We start from the raw sequence: 27,306 nt of genomic DNA on the forward strand, positions 1-27,306 counted from the left end.
TCATGGTCTCCCTCATTCAGACAATTAATCCACATATTAACTCATGCTTTCTCTCATTCAGAGAATTCATCCATATATTACCTCATGCTCTCCCTCATTCAGACAATTCATCCACATATTAACTCATGCGCTCCCTCATTCAGACAATGCATCCACATATTAACTCATGCTCTCCCTCATTCAGACAATGCATCCACATATTAACTCATGCTCTCCCTCATTCAGACAACTCAACCACATATTAACTCATGCTCTCCCTCATTCAGACAACTCAACCACATATTAACTCATGCTCTCCCTCATTCAAATTCATCCACATATTAACTCATGCTCTCCCTCATTCAGACAATTCATCCACATATTAACTCATGCTCTCTCTCATTCAGACAATTCATCCACATATTAACTCATGCTCTCCCTCATTCAGAGAATTCATCCACATATTAACTCATGGTCTCCCTCATTCAGACAATTAATCCACATATTAACTCATGCTTTCTCTAATTCAGAGAATTCATCCATATATTAACTCATGCTCTCCCTCATTCAGACAATTCATCCACATATTAACTCATGCTCTCCCTCATTCAGACAATTCATCCACATATTAACTCATGCTCTCCCTCATTCAGACAATGCATCCACATATTAACTCATGCTCTCCCTCATTCAGACAATGCATCCACATATTAACTCCTGCTCTCCCTCATTCAGACAACTCAACCACATATTAACTCATGCTCTCCCTCATTCAGACAATTCATCCACATTCTTCCCTCCCTCATCACTTTCTACCCCCTCTCCCTCCCTTATCACTTTCTACCCCTTCTCCCTTCCTTATCTCTTTCTACCCCTTCTCCCTTCCTTATCTCTTTCTACCCCTTCTCCCTCCCTCATCACTTTCTACCCCCTCTCCCTCCCTTATCACTTTCTACCCCTCTCCCTCCCTTATCACTTTCTACCCCTTCTCCCTTCCTTATCTCTTTCTACCCCTTCTCCCTTCCTTATCTCTTTCTACCCCTTCTCCCTTCCTTATCTCTTTCTACCCCTTCTCCCTTCCTTATCTCTTTCTACCCCTTCTCCCTCCCTTATCACTTTCTACCCCTTCTGCCTCCCTTATCACTTTCTAACCCCTCTCCCTCCTCTTTCCCTACTCACTATCTACCCTCTCTCCCTTTGTAGTTCACACACCTTTAAGTTCCTGCTCTGCCGCGGCGCGCGCTGCTTAACGGCGGATATGATGTTATTCCGCGCGCAACATGAAATGCCGACACCGCGACGGAGGTAGAGCGGTTGCTAGGCACCCCTCTCTCTCCTCCACATAAAAAAAAAAGCGTTTGAGGCTGCCCGGGACTTAAAGTCCCGTTGCGGGTGGTTCCAAATTCGGCGGGGGCGCAACGGGGGGGGCAATTAATAACCTGTCCAACTCCATTTAGAGACCAGCCCCATATAGTTTATCTCGCGGTCAAGCTCTTATACCCACACGCACCCCTTATACATACCCGAGTCACACTATTTGCCATACAAATAACTATAACACATTCTTTTTATCACATTATTTGTATTAAAATACCAGAAAGTACAAGTGTTAAAAGGCCCTAATAAAAGAAATACATTAGACACAATGGAACCAAAACATTTGCTACTGCAAAAATTTTTAGATGAAAAGTTCCATTTTATTCAGTGGAACAAAACAGTGATTAAATTATTCGTCACGATATTCTTGTAAGAAACTTTTATTTCTTTATTAATTCATGCAAACTATTGTTTCATATTTAATAAAAGTTGTGATTGAGAAAAAAAATTTGTTTGTTTTTATTACCTTTTATTTGCCGACCTGCCCCCCAGTTATAAACATCTGCCCCAGGCTTGACACTCTGCCCCCAGAAATGCCTTATACCCCCTATATGCCATTATGCCCCCAGAAATGCATTATACCCCCCTATATGCCACTCTGCCTCCCTGATATGCCTTATACCCTCATATATGCCACTCTGCCCCATGAGATGCCTTTTAACCCCTATATGCCACTCTGCTTCAAGAAATGCCTTATATCCCTATATGGGGTTAAAAGGCATATCATGGAACAGGGTGGCATATAGGGGGTTACAAGGCATTCCTGGAGGCAGAGTGGCATATATGGGGTTAAAAGGCATTTCTAGAGGCAGAGTGGCATAAAGGGGGTTAAAAGGCATATCATGGGGTACTCTGCCTTCAGAAAAACCTTAAGCCCCCATATAATACACACACACACACGACTTACCACTGCTTCTAGTGTCTGGTGGGGGCAGTGGGTGGAGGCCGGCATTCATGAAGTTAAAGGGGCCGATGTTCATGCACGGCGCGGCCCAATGGCCTTGCCTCAGCTCTTCGTCCCACATCTTACAAGGGGTGCGACAAAGGGCTGAGGCTGAGGCACTGCCATTGGGCACCGCGGTGTGTGAACACAGGCCTCTTTAACTTCATATTAGGCGCCGGCGGCTGTTTTGAAGATGGATCTGCCGGCCCCGCCCACGGACCGACCGGCCCAACGGGAAATTTCCCGGTATCCCGGTGGGCCAGTCGGGCCCTGGAGGCTGTAGGTTATGTGCATGTATTGGCTGCTTGTGCATGATAGGAGTGTAATTGCTATATTAAATATATATGATTATTACTAACAGAAATGACACTCCTATCATGCACAAAGCAGCCACTGTACCAAAAGCTAGCAGAAATCACAATTCTATCATGTCCACAACGGCGGCTTTGAACGTCGCAGCCAGGCGGATGCTTTGAATGTGGTCTGCCGGCCCACGGATTGGCAGACCACCGTGTGTGGGCCGCACCTTGAAGGCCGCATTTGTCCCGCGGGCCGCACGTTGGACACCCCTGTAATAGAAGGTAATCGTCTCTTTTCCCTACCCCAGAAAAATAAGGGAGGAGAAGAAGATGAAAATGGAGTATTGTTAAACTAGGATTAATACAGATGTAGATTAATATGTTTTATGGCCCCCCAATTCTAAGTCTCTAGCCCTGTCTATGAAGATTGACAGATTTTAGTAGAGAAGGGGTTACTCTCTATGAGATTGGCATCATATGGGAAGATTTGAGACCAGTTATGTGTTACATGTTGCAGCGTTTTGGGGGGTTTTTGTGTGTCTCCGTCATACCTTGTATACCATGATAAATATGTATGTTCCCTTGTTAAAAATCGAGATATGTTTAAGAAAATGAGTAAACATGATGGTACAAAGCAGGATACTGTTAACACCTGTGTTAAGAAATGAATAATGACCATACCTGGGAACCTTTGGCCTCCGGCTACCCGGAGCCTTCCCTTGCTAGACGCGGCCAGGACTGCCCACTAACCTCGATGGGCGGTCCAGCTGATGTCAGTAAGTGGTCCTGCTGAAGTCAAGTATTCTATACTTTTTTTTAAATGGTGCTGTCCAATTCTGTATCACACTAATATTGCACATGAAAAGTCTTCATTGGTCTCTTGGATAGCGTTTTATTGTATTCCATACTAGGACAATTGCTATTATGTTATATCACCACTAGATGGCAATGTTCTCTTATTCTTTCTATTATATTACCTGCAAATTTCTTTGTGACACAGATCTGCAATACATCTAAAGTCTCTGTAATATATTACTGATAATATTTTATCTCAGAATGTTCAAGGGCTCAGCTCCCTTGTTAACAGCAAACCTGCTATTTCCAAGTTTGGAAACATTACTTGTGTACATTATGTCTTCTGGACACATAGTTTTCCCAAAACAAATAAAGACCACTGGCAGAAAAAAATAAAATAAATAAGTAAATAAATAATAAAATAGACTGAATAATGAAATACTGAATATCTCCCACTCCAACATCTTTTCTCTTAAGTGACCAAGCTTCTTTTCTCATGAGTTATCCATGCAGTTATTATATAAAGCCCAGTAGCTCAACTGAATATTTAACCTAATGCAACTCAGATCTAGTCTTTCAGGATGATCAAAAAAAGTCAAGTAGATTAAGTGCAAGCCAAAGTATGGGATCTCCATGGAGATTTCTGTAGAAAAGTGAAATGTTACTGTCATCAAACACATTTTTGACTTTGCCAGACATCATTATGCTCATTTAAACTGGCTTTGTTATACAAGTAACAAAGAACATGAACTTCATATATTTATGTACCAAAAGAATCTGTTATGCACCTGCTGAAAATGTGTTACTGGAACTTGGCACAGGTAAGGTGGCTAGAAAACAATGGGAAAGAAGGGCTTAATTTTCCCTAAGGCGACCTATGTATACAGAGCCAATTTTCTGATTATTTCCAACTATGACCCTTTATTGTATTTCTTTTACTACGTTTAGAGGCTCTAGTAGTGATTTTTTTCAAGCCTGTATTTTAAATCCTGTCCAGGTGGATGAAGAGAAACAGAAAGTGTCCTTTCCTATCCTGTCTAGTCTTGTAATGGCAAATGATGCCTCCATGTGCTCTGTAGCATAATAATCTTTGTATTATTTGGACATTAATGTTCATAAATATTTCATGAATTTGCATATTTCCCTTGTGTATTTTTAAACAGTACTGTTATATGTTGTCAAGGGTTGTGGGCTCATATTATCCATGTCTCATTGGTTTGGTTTCTGCTAAATCAGTGCCTGGAGATAAGTTTGCTGAATCCAAGACCAATGTATATTATCAATTCAGCTGATACCTTCCTTTAAATCCAGTCTTCAAGTGGCATTGCCTGCATGGATAGGTATACAGATGTATTAAATGAACAAATAGAACAAGTAAACGATCTGGAAAAATGACCAGTTTTTTATTTGTTATATGTCATGGATATCAAATCGTATGTGCTCACACCAATGCCAAGAGATTTATTTAACTAAATAAATTGACAAAACGGTACGTGAACACCCTACATGAATGGGATATGTATCTTCTGGAGGAAACATACACATTGCTCCTTCAAGACATTGGCTTTGGCGGAAAGATACATTAGCCAGTCTGATCTCCTGTACACTTGTAGAGAGATTTTCCTGGTGGTGCAAAACAGCTCAGGAAAGAGTATATCCTGCATCCCTAAGGGGTGTTCAGTCATGCAATACCATCATTTGTATCTGTTTTAAAAAAGTCTTTCTTTGAATAATATGGTTTCCATCCAAGTGACATCACACAAAGTGCTGAAGAAACCCTGAGCTGCCTATCTGACATATACAGAAAAAAAGACTATGAAATGAAAGAGCAAATATGAGACTCAAATTACGAAAGTAAGAATAAACAGAGTAGTAGTTTTCAAATAATGGAATAGAAAATAAACCCTAATCCATTTTATGCCATTGTCCTTAGATTGTGACAGCTTTACGGTAAACATCTTTAAAGTTAAAGACCAGCATAATGCAACGTATCGTATTTACTGTTAGAACTATAATAACGACATTGTTTAATTCCAATTGGCGTGGTCATAGGTTTTTAAGAGTCTAGCTGGCTTCTTCCAGTGGTCCACCCAGACACCCAGCATTTCACCTGTGATAGAACTGGCTAATAGGCCTGTGGTCTTCATTCCATTTAAAAGATTTTTTTTTCTAGGGTCATTTAATGGCCTTTTATGAAATGTAACCATTTGTGTAATAGCAATGCACAGAATTGCTTTAAACATAGTGTCAGCTACAGTAAATGACACAAACTGTGCCTGTGAATATTACTTTGTTGAAACATTTTTTTTCTCTCTCCTTTTTTCTATGTCACATTTCAGAAATGATAGTAGGAAAAATGCAGCTTGTTTAATTTTGTCCAATTTTCATTCTAACTAATGTCACTGAAAATGAAAACAGAATGTAGAGAATGTTAATGCAGCATGTATATCTTGTATGTTTTTCATTATCAGTTAATTTGCACCTTTAATGGTAAATTCTTACATTAACAGCCCTATTTGCTCCCCTGTAACTTTTTATGCTGGCCTTGTTTATGTGGGACTACGGAGTGACCAATCAAAAGATGAAAGCCAACACTTTTAGTTATCAGTGTCCCAAAGACCATGTATTGAGAGTTTGATTTCATAGCAGTATGTGCAAGTGATTAGTATTAGTCAAGCAAATCTGTTAGTGTGACTGATGCATAACAGTTCATACTGGGTGGCACTGGGAGGTTATGGGAACATTGTTCTTTTTTTTTCACAACAAAAAAAAGAATACACTTAATCATTTAAAAAGAAAAAAAATCATCTGCCAGATGGTATTTCACAATGATGAAAATGGCAAAATGTATTTTCCTTTTTTATTATTAACAAGCATCGAAAAGACATTTGTAGCTGTATTAGATATAAGAAATTGTTGGATGTACAACTGTTCACTGACCTCAAAGGTCAACAAATAGGATAAAAATTATACTTAGTTGTCCTCAGAAGGATGTATGCTTTTAGAACTTCAGATTGCAGAAGGAATAGGTACGAGACTATCACAAAGGAAAGCAGCTCTGTGCCCTGGAGTGCATCACACTGGACTTACAAAGAGAAGCATCATTAGCCACTGTAACACAAAGCAAAAATGTCCCTGATTACTCTTTTGGGACAATGCTTTTAAAAAGGTTATACAAGCTATCTCTGCTTTTTTTCCCCATTTATTCTATAGAAACATCATACCTACATTATATGATTACCGTATTTATCAGCGTATAACACGCACCCTCATTTTAACAAGGAAATTTGAGTAAAAAAGTTTAAATAATAAAAAAACTCAGACACACACACACTAAGACACACACACACACTCAGACACACACACACACTCAGACACACACTAAGACACACACACACTCAAACACACACAAACACACTCAGACACACAGACACACACATTAATTTTATATATTGCCAATATTGCCAGTATTTGAGAGGCCCATCCAGACTCCCTACCTTTTGGGAGATCTGGTATGGGTCCTCTTTATCTTCCAGCATTTAAATTTTTGTGCTGATGCCGGGGCTGGAGTGATGTCACTACCGGCTCCCGGCACCAGAGAGCGAGCGCGAGAGCTGTGCAGGGGAAGATTGTGCAGCTCTAGGATTTATTGGCGTATAACACGCAGGTAGGGTTTCAGCTTCATATTTTAGTTTAAAAAGTGCGTGTTATAAATACGGTATATTTGTTTTCACATATCATCTTTAACGAGCTGCCCATTGCAGCTTGTATAATATCATTTCTAATTAAAACAAATCAGAACAAAATCAAAATGTAATTGAAGGACACAGTGTATATTGTAAACCGAGCAGAAAGTCTTTCATTTTTCTTCTGACTCTCTGAAGGCACAGTTATAGTAATTTAATAAACTCTGCAATTTGATGTGCTGTATATTTCCATAGAAGATTTTAAAACAATGCCTGCTGAGAACCACGTTATCTGCTCTTTTTGTCACCTTGGCTTTGTAAAGAAACTTCTACAAATAGCAGTGGTGGTTAGAAAAAATTGTAAGATACAGACAGAGAAAAACAGCGGGGAAGATTTACTCTGGGGCTTTTCAAGTAGGAACACCTCTATGCTCATAGTTCAAAACTACATTTATAATACTTTCCTTCCTCTCCTGCCTGTCTTTCGTCTGGGAGCATTTTTATGTTTTTAGCTCTAAAATGTTCTACAATGCATCTGTGCCCATTAAGCTCCAGCCGCTGAATATATTCTGGCTCACACATTAGAGTAAGGTCTTATTTCGAGTTCTAAAAGCAATCTCTCAACATGCACTCAGTATGGCACCTTTTGTAATGGGTTGTGAAATAAGTACATTTTTGACATAGTGAAAAACTTGAAAATTTAAACTATCTAAACTAAACTAAACTTTAGTTCCTTTACTAAATTCCTATAAATTTGTGGTTCTAGTATAGGACAAGTCAAAGCAACTGAATAGGTTATAATTATGAAATGAATTTATATTGAAACAAGTATTTACTGCTAAAAGTGCTGTACTCTAAACTGGTATACTGTAAGATAGTTGGAGAATATGAACTGATTTACTAGCAAGAATTACAAAAACATATTTTGAGTAGGTGACTCACCAAACTAGTAATCCCATTGTTGTTTTGAAGCTAAGCATTGGAACAAGCAAATAAACAAAGAATGCATGAGTTGGCAGCCACATTAATGAGCTAGATAAGATAGACAAACGTTTCCTTGACCCTGGAATAAAAAAAACACTGCTTAGTAATTAAAGAACAATTAAGTGGATCTGATGAGTGTTGGGAAAAGTACAATATGACAATATTAGACAAAATAATAGACCATAAAGTGATATAATACAAGAAAATATTGTAATGTAAATGATTGCAACATACATCTTGACCCATAGTCTTCATTATTATTGAAAGTGATAGTACAATTTATAGTACACAGAGGGTTTTTGTTTTATAACTCTGAAACTGGTCTTTCAATTAGTGTTCCAGTCATCTAAGATACCTGGTAGTTCTCCTACTTTTTATCACCTACTACAAGAAAAAGTGCACTTCTGCTGTCTAACATTAGACAATGTAAACAGGTATTGATGTTTCAAAAGAAAAAAAAGCAAAACTGTATATTTCTCACCTTATACTAATACTGTTTACTGAGTGGAAAAAAAGCACTTTAACCAAACAAATGTGTAATAGACATATGCAAATGGACCAAAAACAATTCAGAACATTTTTCGGTTATTTTTTAGCCCATTTGTTTTCCGGCAACAAATTCCTTTCCCTGTCTATTCGGTTTCCTTTAAATTACATTTTTTTCCCCTTGCACATGCCCTATTCAGACAACTGATGCCCAGAAGAAGCTGTGATTCCTAGAGACACCACACCAACTCTATAAAGTGCCCATGTACATTAATAAACAGCCCATTCCAGCTGTTCCCAGGACAACTTAATCCATTTTACTTCCTATTGTACCCAGTTCTTGTCATTTTATTTTATCACAGAAAACAGAAACAGTAAAAACTCAGGCCATGAAGTCACCAGTGTTCCTAAACATATTCTTCATTACAAACGTTAATATTTTTAAGGAGTGGTCCTTTAAGAGTGTCTACTGGGTAAATGGAGAAACTGCCAAATATTGCAATCAATAGTCCTAATAAACAGGCCGCGTTATTTAAATAAATTAGACTGGAGTGATTGGCGTGCAAATATATACAAAATAATAATAAATAGTGATTATTTGCCTTTTAATACATACCAGAAATAAATGCATTCATTCCATTTCAAAGTTTTTTTTCTAGGGTACTTTAATGGCCTTTTATGAAATGTAGCCATTTGTGTAATAGCTATGCACAGAATTGCTTTAAACATAGTGTCAGCTACAGTAAATGACACAAACTGTGCCTGTGAATATTACTTTGTTGAAACATTATTTTTCCCTCTCCTTTTTTCACATTTCAGAAATGATAGTACAAAAAATGCAGCTTGAATAATTTGTCTTTTAAACATAGCATTTGTTCAATTTTCATCATAACTAATGTCACTGAAAATGAAAACAGAATGCGGAGAATCTTAATGCAGCATGTATATCTTGTATATTTTTCATTATCAGTTAATTTGTACCTTTAATTTTAAATTACTATATTAACAGCCCTATTTGCTCCCCTGTCACTTTTCATGCTGGCCTTGTTTATGTGGGATTACGGAGCTATACAAATACATTTTAATGAAACATACAACATCATGGTTGAATAGAATGCAGTCATTAGAAACAAAATGTTTTGGAGGTCTTAATGTAGACTACTTGAGGCTAAAATGTTAAAGTCAGCATTGTCCAGCTCCAGTTTGGGAGCACTTGAGCAGAATGCTGATGTTAGGAGCAATCCGGTCCTATTTGCATGTTAACTGCATATTGGAGTTGATTTTGCAAAGACTTGACGGTATTTCACTGCATACGAGTAAACATAGTGCTTTACATTGGATATGAACCATTCGGACCATCTAGTCTGCCCCTCCTGATGAAAAGACTTAAAACTCCATCAGTTGTTGGATTTGGTATAGTTGTATCTTAAGGTGCTTAAATTCCCTCACTATATTTGTCTCTACTGCCTTCTGCTAGGGTGCTGTTCTTATCTGCTATCTCAGTGAAGTAAAACTTGACATCTAAGCATCTGACCCTCTTGTTTTAGGTTATGTAATAATAATAATATCTTGTGCAATATTTCGCCTTTGAAATAAACTTCCACCCTGTACTTTGTCAAATCTGGTTATGTGTTCATTTTTTTTTAATTTCATTTATTGTTTACAGAATAAAATAGAGATAAAAAAAATTGTAAAAATGCCACTTCTGGTTTATTGTTCAAGTTTTATAATCTTTCTGTTATGCCATGCTTTTAATGAGAAGTCATTAATATTTGTTTCCAAACTATTTAACTGGCAAAACTTAATATGTTTATCCTGAATCTCAAACTTTATCTGTGATAACATTAAGTTTATTTCTCATTTTATTAACTGGCAAAACTTAATAAGTATTCTGACTCCGATTGTTGTGATAGCGATCTATCCCTTGTAAGACCTCTATGCCTGGCCTGAATAAGCAGATATAACCACTGCGGACAATCCTTGTCAGATAGCTGAACTCACCAATACTGGTTTTCATCCAAGAGCTGGTTTATTCTGTATAACAAACAATTGAATACAGCAGAATGAATGGATCTCAGTATTATGCAGTCAAAAGATGATGCTTTCCTAGCTTAGCATGCAGAATACATGTGTCCCTGTTACAGGTGGCAGATACAAGCAGCCATGATACAGGAAGTGCCTCACTAGAAAGCAGGGGTGGGGTTTACATACAAAGGAAATGTGTGATAAGTGCATTACCAAAAAGAGCCAGAAGATGGCAGTAAATAAGTAACCATAGAGAAATCCATAGTAAATGGATAAAAGAATAAACTATGTAATTCCCATCTACAATAATGAGAATGTTAACTGTGTAACAGCATACTCCCCGTCTGGCAATGTAAATGTCACTATTTACACCATAACGGTAGTTATACAATTGCAAATAAACAACAGTGCAATTTGCTTGATGTCTTGAAAACCTGGAAAACATAACGGAGAACATGCAGATGATGCAACAACTATAATGTAAGCTTCAAGTTGTAACAGTAAAGTTCAAGACTCTTCCTTCTTGAAGTCACAGGTAGGATTCAGCAGCATACGCAAGCAAGTTCATTCTCCAATGGGCAAAAGGAAAATAACTTCCGTGATAGGTCTGATGAAAGTCTTTACAGTCCCTTGTCTTGCAACTTTCACCTTCAGCAATGTCCTTTGCAGAAAGAAGCTTGCAATGTAATTCCCATCTACAATAATAAGAATGTTAACTGTGTAACAGCATCATAAGTTTATCCTGAATCTCAAACTTTATCTGTGATAACATTAAGTTTATTTCTCATTTTATAATTTCCTTATTACAGCAATTTTTTATCCATATGAGGTCGGCCAGATCTTTATTGTGACACATTTATACCAAGTCTTAGACCTATCAAAGTCTAGTTGTAACAAAACTTGTGGGTTCATTTTCATACGAATGTGTTTTCGTGCCAAATTTGCCGTTTGTCCGAATAACGAACCAGTAAGTGCAGCTTTGGAAGAAAGAAACAAAAAACGAATGTGCGCAATACGAAAATCTTTTCCAAACACATATGTTCCCGCCAGGATATGTCTGCGGAGATGCAGAAAAAGATAGAAGATAGCAGATTGAAGACAGAAGGGAGAGAATAAAACATAGAATATGAAGAAAAAGAAGATGCAGATGAAGATTTTTACTATTCAAATTCCTCTTCTGGGATTCTGGGAATTTTGGTAAATTAGGTTTTTTTAGATAAGTGCTCTTTTGTCTATCTGAGGTGTTAAAGGATAAGCTATATGTATTTTTATAATATCTATTGAAGGTTGAACAAAACTCTTATGGTGTCATATCAGGGGAGGGCTGGCAGCCTAAGGCCTGGGGGGCAAGTCAAGTGAAGTGGCTCCGCCCCCTCGCACTCACCTTTCACCCCTCACGCTGCTCCCATCAGTATGCGGCCATCAGACTGCTGGAAAACTTATCTAAACGGCCGCTGGGTGCTGATGCCACCGGCCGAAGCTACTTTAACCCTTTTTTTTATTTATTTAATATGCCGGATCGGCTTGCCATATTAAAAATAAATAAATAAAGTATTAAAGTAGCGCCGGCCGGCAGCATCAGCACCCAGCGGCCGTTTAGATTCGATTTCCAGCAGTCTGATGGCCGCATAGTGATGGGAGCTGCGTGAGGGGTAAAAGGTGAGTGCGAGGGGGCGGAGCTTTCACCCCTCACGCTGCTCCCATCACTTGGCGGCCATCGCATACGGCCGCTAGGTGCTGATGTCGCCGGCCGGCGCTGGTTTAATACTTTTTTTTTCATTTAATAGCCGATCCGGCTTGCCATATTAAATTTTAAAAAAAAGTATTAAAGTAGCGCCGGCTGGCGGCATCAGCACCCAGCGGCCGTTTAGATTAGATTTCGGGCGGCCTGGGGGGCAATTGCCCCCCTGCCCCCCGGCCCAGCCCGCCCCTGTGTCATATACATCTTATCCCCATCTGTCAATTTTAGAACCTCGTTATTTTTTCAGATTTAGTTTATTTACTGTTGCTGTTAACTACTTAACTTTGGCAAGGGATGGATCGTCTTTATATATTATAGTTTATAAAATGATATATATGTCCACTAATTCAGGCCCATTTTCTTATTTTCCTTTTCTCAACTAATTTTATAAAACGTCTCCTGATTACCTCTTTGTACAGGCACCATATCATAGGGTTAGATATTTCATCAGAGGCATTTTCTTGGAAAAGAAAGTCTGTCATCTTACTAATTGTCAGGGTTCTCTAGTGACACAGGAGTATTAGTGCAGTAGCAGAGTTGGTCAAGGCTTGGTACAGAGTAACTGCCCTCTCCCATGGGTTGGGCACCTAGGATAGTGCAGCCACAAACCAGGGCCCTGACATAGCAGCAGTCCAGAAAAAGCAGTACTAAACTTGACTGGATGTGGAAATCCAAACAAAACTTGGAGATGTCCAACAGACAGTAGGGAAGTAGGGAAGCTAAGCAGAGTATATAACGGAAACAGAGCAAGCAAGGGGAACAGAGCAAGCAAGGGGGACAGAGCGAGTAAGGAACATAGGAAGACAGGACACACCTGGAACAGAGCACAACAAAGGACAAGGAACAAGGAAAAGAACACAGGGGATGGAGTGAGGAGCTGGAATCCTCGGATGCATCTCATTTAAGCAAGGATAGGGCATCTTAGCTGGGACATGGGGAGAGGAGAGGAACCAAAATCCTCAGATGATTCAGGGTAGGAGGGCAAAGGTACACAGAATACAGACACACATGGAAACAGGACTAGCCTAGGACTATAAGATAACAATTGGAGATTCCGTCACATCATATGGCCATTGTATGCTTAGCCCACCACTACGCCAAAGTACTCTAATATTCGGTGGGTCCTAAAGCTAAACCAGACCTACAGAACTACTAAACAAACTAAACATAGAATCTAATCACATATCAGAGAGACATACCTGTAGACTGCAGACTGAGACAAACATAACGGGTGGGGCACACTTTATAAAGGGAACAGAGCTGAAGCAAAGAGCAGAACTGGAATCAACGAATCAGAAGTACAGAACAGAGCATATGGAAATCCAGGAATGGATTACAGCAAAGCATGGAAACTGAGGCAAGGCAAGGAAACTGAAGCACGGCAAGGAAACCAAAGATGAGCAGCTCCGCGGCCTGAATGTGACCTGACTTAGAGTGGCCCTTACACTAATATACTCTTTATTTTCATTATGATTTAGAAGAGCATTATTCAATCTCCATGTTGTTTGTTGGAGTAGGTTTCATTTAATTCTAATATGATAAGATTGTGATCTGACCAAGTGTTGTCTTTTATTAGCATATTTTCTAATTAATTATAATTAAATATATTAATTGAAGACATATTTCCCAAAATCAAACAGTATAAACAGTCATAGAGGTTAAGTTTTTTAAGTATTATTAAAACACCTGTATGGTTTATTTTTGTATCTAGCTGCTTATCTTTTACCATCTTTTTATCTATTAACAGATCAAGAATACAGTTATAATACCCAGCAATCAACAAGATTCCTTTACTTATTTTATATATCTTTTCCATAATATTTCAAATAAATGAATAGGAGATATATGAGGCGAATACACATTGACCACAGTATATCAGGGGCAGACTAACCCATAAGGCACTAGGAAAGAAGCATGGGCCTGTGTGGGTCAGGGGGCCACTGTGCAAGTGGTGTACCTGGGGCAGGGTGGTACTGGCAGTGTGCTTCAGCTACTGATGCTGAGCACTGGAATATTATGTCATACTGCTTTGCTCAATCAGTGAGGATATGAAATGACAACATATAGAGGGTCAAAAGGCATTTCTGGATGCAGAGTGGCATAAAGGGGGTTAAGGCATATCATGGGGCAGAGTGGCATATAGGGGGTTAAAAGGCATCTCACGGGGCAGAGTGGCATATAGGAGGGAATAAGGCATACCAGGGAGGCAGAGTGGCATATAGGGGGGTATAAGGTATTTCTGGGGACAGAGTGGCAAGCCTGGGGGCAGATGTGCATAACTGGGGGGGCAGGTTGGCAAATAAAAGGAAAAAAATATATATATTTTTCTCAATCTAAGCTTTTATTAAATATGAAAAAATAGTTTACATGAATTAATAAAGAAATAAAAGTTTCTTACAAGAATCATGAAGAATAATGTGATCACTGTTTTGTTCCACTGAATAAAATGGAACTTTTTCATGTAAACATTTTTGCAGTAGCAGATGTTTTGATTCCATTATGTCTAATGTATTTCATTTATTAGGGCCTTTTAACACTTGTGCTTTCTGGCATTTTAATACAAATAATGTGATAAAAAGGATGCTTTATAGTTATTTGTATGCAAATAGTGTGACTCGGGTATGTATTAGGGGTGCATGGGGGTATAAGAGCGCGACCCCTGGTCACCAAATGTTTCCAGGGCTGCTTTTCATTCCCAGTCCGACCCTGCATTTTACTCCTCTCCATACCAGGGCATATACTGTAATATGCGTCTTGTGCGTGCTCAGTAGACCTCCCATTCTAGCTAATGGAAGCTGAGCTTATACTGAAACCAAATGGAGTAGCAGCTGCCAATCAAGTGTATGCTATCAGAGCACAGACATTTTGCTACCATACATGTGACTGGCTGCTGCTTTAGTGACTTCAGTGCTATTAAGTATGTGCAGACAGTTACCATTCTTCAGTAGAAACAGGGGAAAATTTTAATGAGGCTGAAATCGTAGTCTCTAACTCAAGCAATTTAAACATTTATGCTCCAATTTGATTGCAGTAAAATACTTTGGAGTACACTTAATGTACTTCAACATCCATAACAAATAAACAAGCATGTTTAATAACACTCAGTGCTAGGTAATAAATCTTGTCTACATAGAAATCACTATCCTCTGTTTATATAAGAAGTTAGCATACCTTCCAACTAGTCCCAGTTATCATGGGACAGTGCCAACTTCCATTTGTCAGCTCTGTTCCTCCTCACTCTTTGCCATACCCCCAACACAGGAGACCCACTGAAATGTTGGACACTTGAAATGTTTGGGCTATTGCTTAGTGATGCAGCAATCAATGCCAGCCAAACTGACTGAAGCCAACTATGTGCTTGCATAACATCTGTAGAATTAACTTTGAAATACATCTGGTTTCCCACAAAAGCATTTTAGGTGACCAACTGATTACTGTCGATTAGTAGTAACATAACATAAGTCAATATGAAGTACCCACTTTTTAAGAATATAGTTTCAGGAGTCATTTGTATATAAGGTATATATTACATACATCATCCAAGCATATTAATATTTTTAAATTTACATTTCTTCCTTTCCTGTTTTTTTTTTTTTTTTATTTTAATTTCTTTAATCTGCAAAGTAAACCTAAACATTTTCTGCTTTAAACAAAGCTGTTTGGGGACTTTTGTTGAGAACCAGTTAAAAATCCTCCAATGTCATTTTTCAGTGACCATTCGGGTTTCACAGTAAAACAGTATTATTTCCAAGCAAAATCCCAGTTACACCTTTAAAAAAAGCACATTTCTGCTTGACAAGTTTTTATGATAGATTCAGAGGTGGTCAGCAACCTTGTTCCTGTCAGTGCTATTTTGCAATCTGTTCTCCACAAGGGAAAATCTGATGACCTTGTGTGTTTGTAGCCTAATGCTTATCAGAGCTTAAACTTGGATTATTTTGCTGCTGCATCCCTGGGGTATATTAAAACTCTTATGGGTCATTAGGATTCTGCAGTACGTGTATGAACATATGTTAGTGTACGGTATGCACAAAACAAGGCTTCTGTTTAGCCCACATTGAGTGTGAACAAATTCCTTAAAACACTAAATATTGTGATTATATTTAGTTTTACTATAATTTTCATTAAAAAAACTACCAGGAAAAAGTGATACATATACATTTTAGCAAATACAATTTATGGCAAGATGGGAGGCTTCATATTTGTATAACTTTTTTTTGCATAACTTCTTTACTACAAAACCTCCAGCAGCAAAGAAGCAGTTAAAAAACAGAACAAAAGAACCAATCAGAACAGAATAGAGTCCATAAATAACGCTTCGGAACCTTCAACTTCCTCTTTTTTGCTGCCAGCCTCCAGGTGAGCACCCTCCATACTACTGTGCTACACATTCTGTTGGGTTTTTGTATTAAAACATTTAATTGTACATTCCCTTGATTGTCTATATTTTGCTTATTTTGTTTCTTGTCTCTACTGTTTTTCCTTGCTTATGGTTTATATTGCAGGTCCTGTGCCTTCTTTTACCCTTCTACTCTCTTTGACCTTTTTCCCCTTTTTCCGACACTACGTCGGATTATTTCCTTTCCCTATCATTTTTCTACCTTTTCGGATCTTCCAGCCTTTTCCGCGTGTTCCACCTTGGCATAGCCGTCAGGGACGTGCGGCTCTCCTGTCACGCGACCCTCTGGCCTTGTGGCGCCTGACCGCCGGCGGTTTCTCACGCACTGCTACTGTGCGCGGTCTGCCCTCCTTTCCCCTTCTCCCTTTTCTCTTACCTTATAGTGCTTCCTTACAGGGATCCCGCCGTTCCGTTCTGGGCGAGGGTGACCCCCTCCTTGAACGAAGGTGACCCCCTCCCTCTGTGTGCTGCGGCCGCCGAGTCTTTCAGCCGGGGCCGTCTACCTTTCATTCATAATGTTGATTGAACAAAAAATAAATACATAACTTAAAAAAAAGATATCATTACTAATACCCCACCACATTACAACACTGCTCTGTGGCTCATCCCACTCAAGCAGTATATTCCATAAGTGAGGCGTGGATCCTGGGTTTGACTCCAGGCAGAGGCATATGTGATTTACATGTGACTATTTATGTTTGCACTCAAGCACACGTTTTTCAGTTTTTTTTTTTTCCCCCTGCACTATTAACCCTTTGCTGTTCTGCTATGGAGAGTGACTTGGTATCTGTCACTGACTGACACTTGCGCGGTGCCTGCTCCCTGCTTTACCATAGGGGTGACCCCCCTACTAATTAGGGGACCGACCTTGGCCTGAGTCCTGGCCCTCTGAGTGACCCTCTTTGGCGCCAGCGGGTGAACCCTGCATGTGTTCTCTGAAACTACTTACATATTTTCTGTATATTTGCAGATACAAGTGACACGGCCTTCACCATGTCTGATTCTGATTACCACTGCCATCTGCCCTCCAAGCATGGCTGAAGGCTGCCTTAACTGAATCCCTCCCAACAGCCTTTGCTTCATCGGATCATATAGCCCCTCCGCCCATCAGCAGACCTTCAAGAGTCGGATTCTAGGGAATCCCTCCGTGCGACCGTGACGTCCCACCCACGCAAACGCCAGTAGGCTGAGGGGGAGATCTCCCTTAAGGGCAAGGCTCCCTTAAAGAGGTGTAAGGGTCCGCTTCCAGGCCCCTCACGCCCGGTTACACCACCGGTAGAGGCTGATGACCTGGCGGAGGATTATGAGATCATGGATGAGTGCCATGCCGAGATATCCAGACCATCTCCTCCAGTGGCCGGTCCTTCCTACATCTGTGAGACGGTTATGGACCCGCAGTCCTGTACCTCAGCAGGAGCGGAGATCCTGGACGCTGCCGGTCTACCTATATTCGACGCTCACACCTTGCGCCACCCGAGATCCTCTGAATCGGCGCCTTCGTCCCACATCTCAGATTTTCTCCGTTTCTGGCTACGGCGCCCATTGGAGAAGGAGGCCGCCAGAAGCTGCGCACAGAATGCCCTAAACCTACAGTCCCGGACAAAGTAGCAAACACGTGTTTATCTGTCTACCACGGTGTCTCTTAGACCAGCGTCATCGGGTCCTCTGTTGATTTCTTACGTCTCTCCTTTTAAACCGTTGTCGTCCCTACAGTGGCTAGATGGATTAAGTGGATCCTGCATTTGGCAGGAGTGCACGGCTCCTTTGGTGTGCATTCTGTTAGGGGCACAGCTGCTTCTGCTGCTTTTGATTTGGGAGGTTCCTTGTCTGACATCCTTTCCGCAGCAGATTGGTCTAGAGATTCTACCTTTCGTACCTTTTATTACCGTCCTTGTGCTCATGCCTCTCTTGCAGTTTTAGGGATGCTTTAAAATTGCAAATATGAAGCCTCCTGTCTTGCCATAAAATTGGAGATTACCCTAGCCTTGGTGTAGTGCTAATCTAAATTTTATTAAAGACAGGAGCCAAATATTTCCCGCCCTGACTTTTCCCTGCCTGGGTTTTTTTTTTCTTGCTCTGTTGTTCCCTTCAGAGTTTTTCATGTTATGTTTACTTTTATTACTGTTCTGGTCTTGTTATTTACCTGACGTTTTACGTCTCCATTTACAGCTTAATTCCGTTGTGGATGTTGTCCAGTTTGTGTTGAGGATCAGCACTTTCGGTGGTCCATGGTGTTTTTCTTGAGTTCCTTTCCTGAGATGTTTTATGGTGCTACCTGTTTCAGCACATCAAAGAAGAGGAAGTTGGAGGTTCCGAAGAGTTATTTATGGACTCTATTCTGTTCTGTTTTTGGTTCTGTTTTTTTAACTGTTTCTTTGCTGCTGGAGGTTTTGTAGTAAAGAAGTTATGCAAAAAAAAAGAAGTTATCCAAATATTCACCTCCTGTCTTTAATAAAATTTAGATTAGGTCTACACCGAGGCTAGAGTAATCCCCAATTTATATTGAAGGGTATTGTCAGCAAAGCAAATAGTGTTTAACTAAACAACTGGGTTTTCTGTGCATGAGTACTTGATGCTATCCACATGCATTTGAGGTAAACATTCATGCATTCCAAATGCATTCTCCCCTTTGTTACAGTTAAAGCATACCACATATTGTGTACATGTTGTCCTAGACACCTTTGTGGCTGTATGGGGAACTGCAACATAAAAAAATCAAACCTATCTTGTCAGACCTTCCCTGCCATAGAAATTCTGTACTTGCAGCAGAAGGTACTTTGGAGTTCATTCAATCAAGGGAGAGTTTACAGCAGAGATGTGGTTTAATCTGCCTCACTTCTCTATTTAGCGTGAAGGGCTTGCACACTGACATGAGAGGAAGGACTGAGCTGGTGGGCATAGCTAACCGCATCGCTCATAAAGACACCGTGTCCAAAGACACCGGTAGATGGAGCCTTCAAGTTCCCAGGTATTTTGATTAGCCAGGTCCAGCTAAGCTCTTCCTGTGGCAGAAACTCACTGGGACTGTCCCTTTATAACTTCTGAAGTCAAGATGCTGAACACAATGCTTCTGCAAACTTTTGAATTGACCCCTCTGTAGAGCAGAGGAAACTGTCAGGAATCCAATCCAAACAGGTCAGCCATATACTTGTAAATACATGTACCTGACATCCTTTAGTTAGAGAAGTGAAATTAAAAGGTAGACCAAAGACCATACATGTCCCTTTTTGGACCAAATATTGGCCATCACCCACAAGTATACCCTGTAAACATACAATTGAACAGCATGAACCATTATTTTTTATTTTTTTTGTATAAGCGCACAAACTATTTTATTGAAAAGGTAGTTATTGTAACAAGTTGTTTACCAATTCTTGCATCTTGATAAATGTGCTCCATATGGCATTTTATATAGTAACGTGAAATATACATGTAATATAGAATATGGGTCACGCTAGATATATCGTATAACCTTTTTATTGCAAAGTGCTAAATGTGGAACAATAAATTATATGGTAACTTGTTTGGAATGTTTCCTTATGAATATGACTCATGGGAACTATGTACTGTATGTAGATCAGCGGTTGACAACCAGTCTTTAAGGCACACCAATGGTCCAAGTTTTTTACTCTTCATAAATATATTCCTAACATTTAAGGCATATATTGCTTTGCACAATTTGTGTCTTGAATCCTTGAAATGTGAAACAGCTGCTAGCTAAACTGTTTACAGCATTTTGCTTCCTACAACATTTTCAGGAAATAATGAAACAGATGCAGCAGACATTTGAGTTTTAGCCTTAGTTGATCTTGCATCTAGGAAAATGTTAAAAACAATTATGTGATAATGAACTATGTGGAATATTGGTATCTCATGGATTTCTAGTAATGATTAGAAATGGTTTCCAATGGTCTGGTACTTACAGTTATGTATTTATAGGGTTGCCCTAGGCCTGACCCAGGGAAAAACTCCCAGCCACTACCCCCAAGCTGCAAGAGTGCACTCCAACAAGTTTTTGCCCATTCTGCTTTTTGTCCCTACATATTGCACTAGGTTGTCAAGTTTTGTTATTGTCCTTTAGGTTTTTGGACAAGTTACTACTACTAGACTCATGCTGTTGTGATATTTTATTTTATTATATTGCAATTGCATTTGTGTTTTCGCATATTGTATCACCTTCAAAGTTTTTTGTGAATCACATTTTACAGTCACTGACCCTTTGTAAACAAGTCACATGGTCACCATTTGTTGTGTCACTCCATTTGCACTTCATAGTTATTTATATACATCAACCTTTTTTATTGTCAATTCAAACTGTTTTATAATGATATTTGCTTTTTTTCAATCATGTACTAAAAAGCCATAGAGTCTGGTTTATCTTATTCCCTTTTAGTAGTGTTCATACACTGAGCGCTGTTTGGACTCCTTATTCGTGTTCATAAGTTTGAGTATGCCTCAGTTTAGAGAGGAGTGCATGTATGTGTGTCAGTTTGATAAGAGTGGTCCGAATATGTACATTAGTTTGGGTGGGAAGAGTAAATGCCAGGCTAGATAAGAACAGTGTGTGTGTGAATTAATTGGGATGAGAATGCTCTATGTAAATAATCAGAGCTGACAGTGAAAGTTGGTATTTTGAGTACTTATGGTGGAAGTTGCACTCATCCCAGTTGGTGTGAGAAAGAGTTTGATGGGGTCTGTACAGGTTGTCCATAACCTAAGACTGGAAGTCTACACACCTAAAGGCAAGTGATGTAGGGCTTGTGTTCATTATACAATATTCTCTTGCAAATCTTCATCATAAAAAATTACCCACCGATTGTCGAATCTTAGAGTAACTTGCTTCATAACATAATATAGCTGAACCATGGATCTTCTGTACTTTGACAATGCAGATTCAGAACACTGGACTAGTGGTCACAAGTTGTTAAAATGCCTTCATGTTCAGCTACTTGGCTAGTAATAAAGAAATTAAAAATGCCCCCCCCATAATTATAAAAAAAAATGGATTACAAAACCAACAAATAACAAAACTCTATAATAGTAATATATAATAAAAAGGTACCTATAACAGGTAGCCAAATATACTCATTGTACAATTAAAGTATTTTTGTAAATACTCAGAGAAGCACAACTGCTAACACAAAATTACATAATTATAACAGTTATATTTCTGGTTTAATGCAATATAATTTGCTCTATACAGTAAACCTTTTTATTTTCTGCTGTGCTTCTATTTTCAGCAGTGCTATAGATCCTATGTGATTTATAGCTTTTACTGTCAATCTATTTATTGGTCTCTCATTCCAATAACTTGCTCTGTCTTTGCTGCATTGCATCAGCAATAATACAGATGGCATCAACAATATGTTTATTGTCCCATAAAGTCTGCAGTACATTGAAAATGGAATTATGGGAGAACACCACCGAGATTGCATTACAGCAATGTTTACTCTGTTCCTTTTTTTTATGAAATTATACTATAATATATAGCATATTTAGGGTAATTAAATTTAGCTGTATATTGCTAATCTAGTGTTATAAACACATGGTCCTAATGCTAATTTCCACTACTTTATCAATAAATGAAAAAAAAAACACATTCCATAACATGATTTTAAAGAGCCATTTATTCTCTGGTAAAGCAAATCAAATGTCCACTAGATGAATTAAAAGGGCAGTAATGCTAGCAATTGCTTGTTCAATTATCAGTGAAACAAACAGTGTTTACTTCACTGATGTTATTTTTTTCAGCGCTATCAAGCGTGCTTAGAAACTTTTCTTGGGGATGCAGCCCATTTCCTGGAATGCATCACTGATGGACATACAGCAATTTATTGCTGCATACACATAAACATACATTGTGTGTTAAAAGAAATGTAAAAAAGGATTAGAAACTGCAACTTAGTTTTCTTTGCCTTTCCCGTGAATGAAAGTGTTTAAATAACCTTTTGGTAATTATATTATTGGACTATTCTGTCTGTATACAGAGATGTACTTGAGTTACCTATAGAGAGAGCAATTTTGTGCAAACATGTAAAGCTGGGCTAATCAGCAGGCATTGTCCATAGGTTGCTAAGCAGATTGCCATTCCTGGGGGATCCCATGATTGGTCCCATTCTTTTTCTGCTCATTATAAGAGGCAGGAAAGCGGTGTCTCTGAGTTAAGGAGGCGCCGCTGACCACACACAGGGACTTGAAAAGGACAGGTACAACTTGGGCAGGGGAGTGGACCAGGGTAAATGTTTCTTCCATCCCAGAAAGCAAACCCAATGACCTGAGAGCCCTGTAATCAGTTCTCTGGCAAAACCCAGATAGTTCCTATGTATGGTGGTTGTACCAGTTTTACCAGACTTCCTCTTTAAACATAACCCACAAAAGTATAGATTTGCTACAATACTATGTTTAACCCCTTCAATCCCAGGGGTTTTTGGTACCTCAAAGCCCAGAGCAATTTTGCCATTTTTGGGGTATGTCGGTTTAGCGATTATTCTCTGTTCCTGTGAATAGTGCACCCATGTAAACTATATATTGTTTTTTCAAGGAGAGATAGAGCTTTCGTTTGATACCATAGTTGGATGATTAGCTGAAAATTTAGAATGAGAAATTTAGTAAAAACTAGCGAAGATTAGAAAAATAAACTAATTTTTTTTTACATTTTCCCTCTGAATCCTCACAAAATTAGGTAAAGTGATGGAAAATCCCCTCCAAGTTTATTAATTCAGGTATCCTGATTTCAGAAATTCCTAATTTATATAGATTTTCCAGACTTTCCCAGCACCAGGGAGCATACTATTAGGTGTACAATTTTGTATAATTTTTATGCCTATGGCTTAACCGGTTTGGGGGTCGTGAACGGGGGCAGGAGGGTTATACTGGCTAGATGTTATGCTAGGGCAATGGGATGTAAGGTTTTTTTAAGAATTTTTTTATTATATTTTTTTATATATATTTTTTAATTTTTTTTTACATTTTTTTGTATTTTTTATATATTTTTTTTTACACAGTAATGGTAAGAGGTCCTCCTAGGGACCTCCTGAACATGCCAGTGATGTCACAGTGACATCACAGCTCACATTATAATTTTTTTAGTATCTACAAATTCAGGAGGGTGTTTTATCTGGATAAGTAAAAATGAAATAGTTCCTACTGTAAATGAAGTGCCAGGAAACAGATGACCAAACACACACACCAGGACAGCTCTACAACACTGACACCCAAACACACACCAAGACAGGCTCTTCCCCCCCGACACCCATAACAGGACAGGCTCTGCCACACCAACACCCAAATGCACACACACCAGGACAGGCTCTGCCACACCGACACCCAAATGCACACACACCAGGAAAGGCTCTGCCACACCAACATCCAGATACACGCACCAGAACAGGCTCTGCCACACCAACACCCAAACACACACACCAGGACAGGCTCTGCCACACCAACATCCAGACACACACACCAGGACAAGCTCTGCCACACCAACACCCAAACACACACCAGGACAGGCTCTTCCACACTGACACGCAAACACACAGACACCAGGACAGGCTCTGCCACACCAACATCCAGACACACACACCAGGACAGGCTCTGACACACCAACACCCAAACACACACCAGGACAGGCTCTGCCACACTGACACCTAGACACAGGCACCAGGACAGGCTCTGCCACACCGACACCCAAACACACAGACACCAGGACAAGCTCTGCCACACCAACACCCATACACACACCAGGAAAGGCTCTGCTACACTGATAACCAAAACACACAAACAGCAGGACACGATCTATGACACAGACATCTACATCAGGATGGATTTTCCACACTGCATTGTCATTGATACCCCCTTAGCGCTTATTCCCCTTGTTTATTGATGCCTCAGCCAGCACCCCTTTAGTATAGATTAATGTGGTGCTCCCACACCCTTATATGATCGCCTCCAGCCAGCTCTATTTGTATTAATGCCCCCAGCAAGCCCGTCTTTATTATTGATTTATGTGATGGCCCCCATCAGATATACGCATTAGACATACATTTTTAACTACATAATAAGTACTTATCTCTTGAAATTGAAATATTATTTCAAAATACCAGCTGAACTGGCAGTTTCTTTAATATTAGACCCTGCGGCTGATATATATTTATATTAGCCCCTGCTGCTGATATATATTAATATTAGCCCCTGCGGCTGATATATATTAATATTAGCCCCTGCCGCTGATATATAAATATACCGTATTTGCTCGATTATAAGACAAGGGTTTTTTTTGGCAGATGTGCATAACTGGGGGGGCAGGTTGGAAAATAAAAGGAAATAAAAACAAAATATTTTTCTCAATCATAGCTTTTATTAAAAATAGTTTACATCGTTTACATGAATTAACATTTACTGGTAAAACTTTTTTCCTATAGGGTCGTCTTATATTCAGGTTTTTTCTTTTTTTTCCTAAATTAATATTCAGATGTTGGTGGGTCGTCTTATAATGGAGCAAATATGGTAAATATTAGACCCTGCTGCCTATAGCAGGTATAGATCAACACATTAACACACAAACCCAGCTTTGCATGTACAGATCAATTAAAATTCACTTCTGAACTCAGCATTGATGATATAGATCAAATAAACAGAATCAGACAAACAAATCCTAATACAATCCTAATCCTATACAATAATAATGTATGGAAGCATAGCATTGCGGGTATAGATCTACTGGAAATCACATGTAAACTCAGCACTGAGGGTAAAGATCAAATAAATACATGGAAACAGCACTGCAGGTAATGATCAACTAAATATGACATACAAACCCTGTATTTGCAGGTATACATAAATAATGTATGGAAACATAGCATAGCAGATATTGATCTACAGAATAACACAAAAACCCAGCTTTGCAGGTATAGATCAATTGGAATTCACATAAAAACACGGCATTACAGGTATAGATAAATACAGGCATAGATCACAGGCTGCACAGCCAAAAGCCAACCCAAATTATACACATAGGACTTGCCATCTTTGTCCCCAAACAGCCCAGCACAAGTCAACTTTCTCCCCAAACAGCCCGGCCTGTGCCATCTTTGTCCCATAAACACCCTACCCCCTGCCCCCCCTATCTACCCCCATTTTCCTTCCTTATCACTTTCTACCCCGTCTCCCTTCCTTATCACTTTCTTCCCCCTCTCCCTCCCCTACTCACTATCTACCCTCTCTCCCCTTTGTAGTTCACTTACCTTGAAGTCCTGAGGTGGGAGCACGAGACCTCTGTCTCCCTGCTCTGCTGGGAGGCTGGTCCGATGGGTAAGGCACATCACGCAGCTCCAGAGGGCAGAATCCAAGCACCGAACGGACTTCCATGTCGGCGAATCGACGAGTTCACTCAGGGCACATCCGCCAAAATTTAAACAATTTAAAGGGAGGTATGTTTACCTAGATTTGGTGGAATGCTGGACAGTCTGAGCTGTGTGGTGCCTAGAATCTGTGTTTCTTCTCAAAGTAAGGGGCAGCCTTTTGGACTAGTGGATGGTTTTAATTGTAGGAAAACAGTTCAGTGTATTTCTATTAGGATAATTCTGTATATATTTTTATGTTGTAGATGACGGATAAGAACCCAGATATTTCAGCTGAACCTTATGCCGTAAAAACTTTTCATGAAATATCAGCAAACTTATGTGGGTCCTATACTAGAGCAGGTCAATCCTCAACAGCCAAGGTAACCTCCTGGCTAAAGGATGAATTGCAGTCTACATTTGATTACTTTAAATCAATGGCTTGTGTGTCCATCCCCCAGGTACAACCAGTTGGCCCTTCCAGTGGGGACCATTCCTTCATGACTCAGCTACCTGAAGAAGAAGAAGAAGATTCAGATTTAGAACCCCTTATCCTTTTATCCTCGGAGGAGGAGGGTGAGATTAGGGAGGAGAGCTTCTTTTTTCCTGTTGAAGAAACTGGTAAATTAATATCTGCAGCCAGAGCAGCCCTCAATATCTAAGAGGAGAAGTCTCTTGAAAAAAAAATCCTTAACCATAAAATACATTTTGTATTCGGTAATGTAACTGAGGAATGACAAAAACCTTGTTTTATCTCACTTTGTTCTAATAAATGCCCTTAATCTGCATACCCGGAGGCTATTGAAGTGCTGTTGAAGACAATTGTGATATTTTTGGTGGCTCTTCCTTTTAAAACACCACACTGAGATAATTCTTTATGGTAATACTGGCAAAGTTTATGCCTCCATAGTCTGTCATCAGTCAGAGTTTCAGGCCGGGTTATTTAAGAACTACTGCATGATGATGAATCAAGTTGTTTGTCTAGTATATTGGGGTAAGATACCAACTAAAACACATACAAAGGTCTAGTATTCAGCATCCTGAAAACATTATATCGTGCAGCCTATGCTGTATTTGTTTTATATGTTCATCTGCTTGATTCTGTAATATTATTGCTCAAACACAAGCATTTGCTTTCTTTCATCTTGTTGTAATTTAGGAAAGATCGTCTGATATCCATCACAAGACTATAGCAAGACTGGACGCCACACCATGATCTGGTTTCCTTTGTTCTATAAATGTAAAATTATGTGT

General features: G+C 39.3%; 1 protein-coding gene across 1 annotated transcript in view; it reads right to left on the minus strand.

The window, feature by feature from the left end:
- Positions 1-17,709, minus strand: part of LOC128500520 (complement factor H-related protein 4-like) — a 68,734-nt gene extending 51,025 nt beyond the window's left edge. The window contains exon 1 of the mRNA XM_053469682.1: positions 17,664-17,709. Coding sequence (XP_053325657.1) covers positions 17,664-17,709 — 46 coding nt within the window. The remainder of the gene's footprint in view (positions 1-17,663) is intronic.
- Positions 17,710-27,306: the final 9,597 nt, after the last annotated feature.

The sequence above is a fragment of the Spea bombifrons genome, chromosome 6 (genome assembly GCF_027358695.1).
Source record: "Spea bombifrons isolate aSpeBom1 chromosome 6, aSpeBom1.2.pri, whole genome shotgun sequence".
Lineage (NCBI taxonomy): Eukaryota > Metazoa > Chordata > Amphibia > Anura > Pelobatidae > Spea > Spea bombifrons.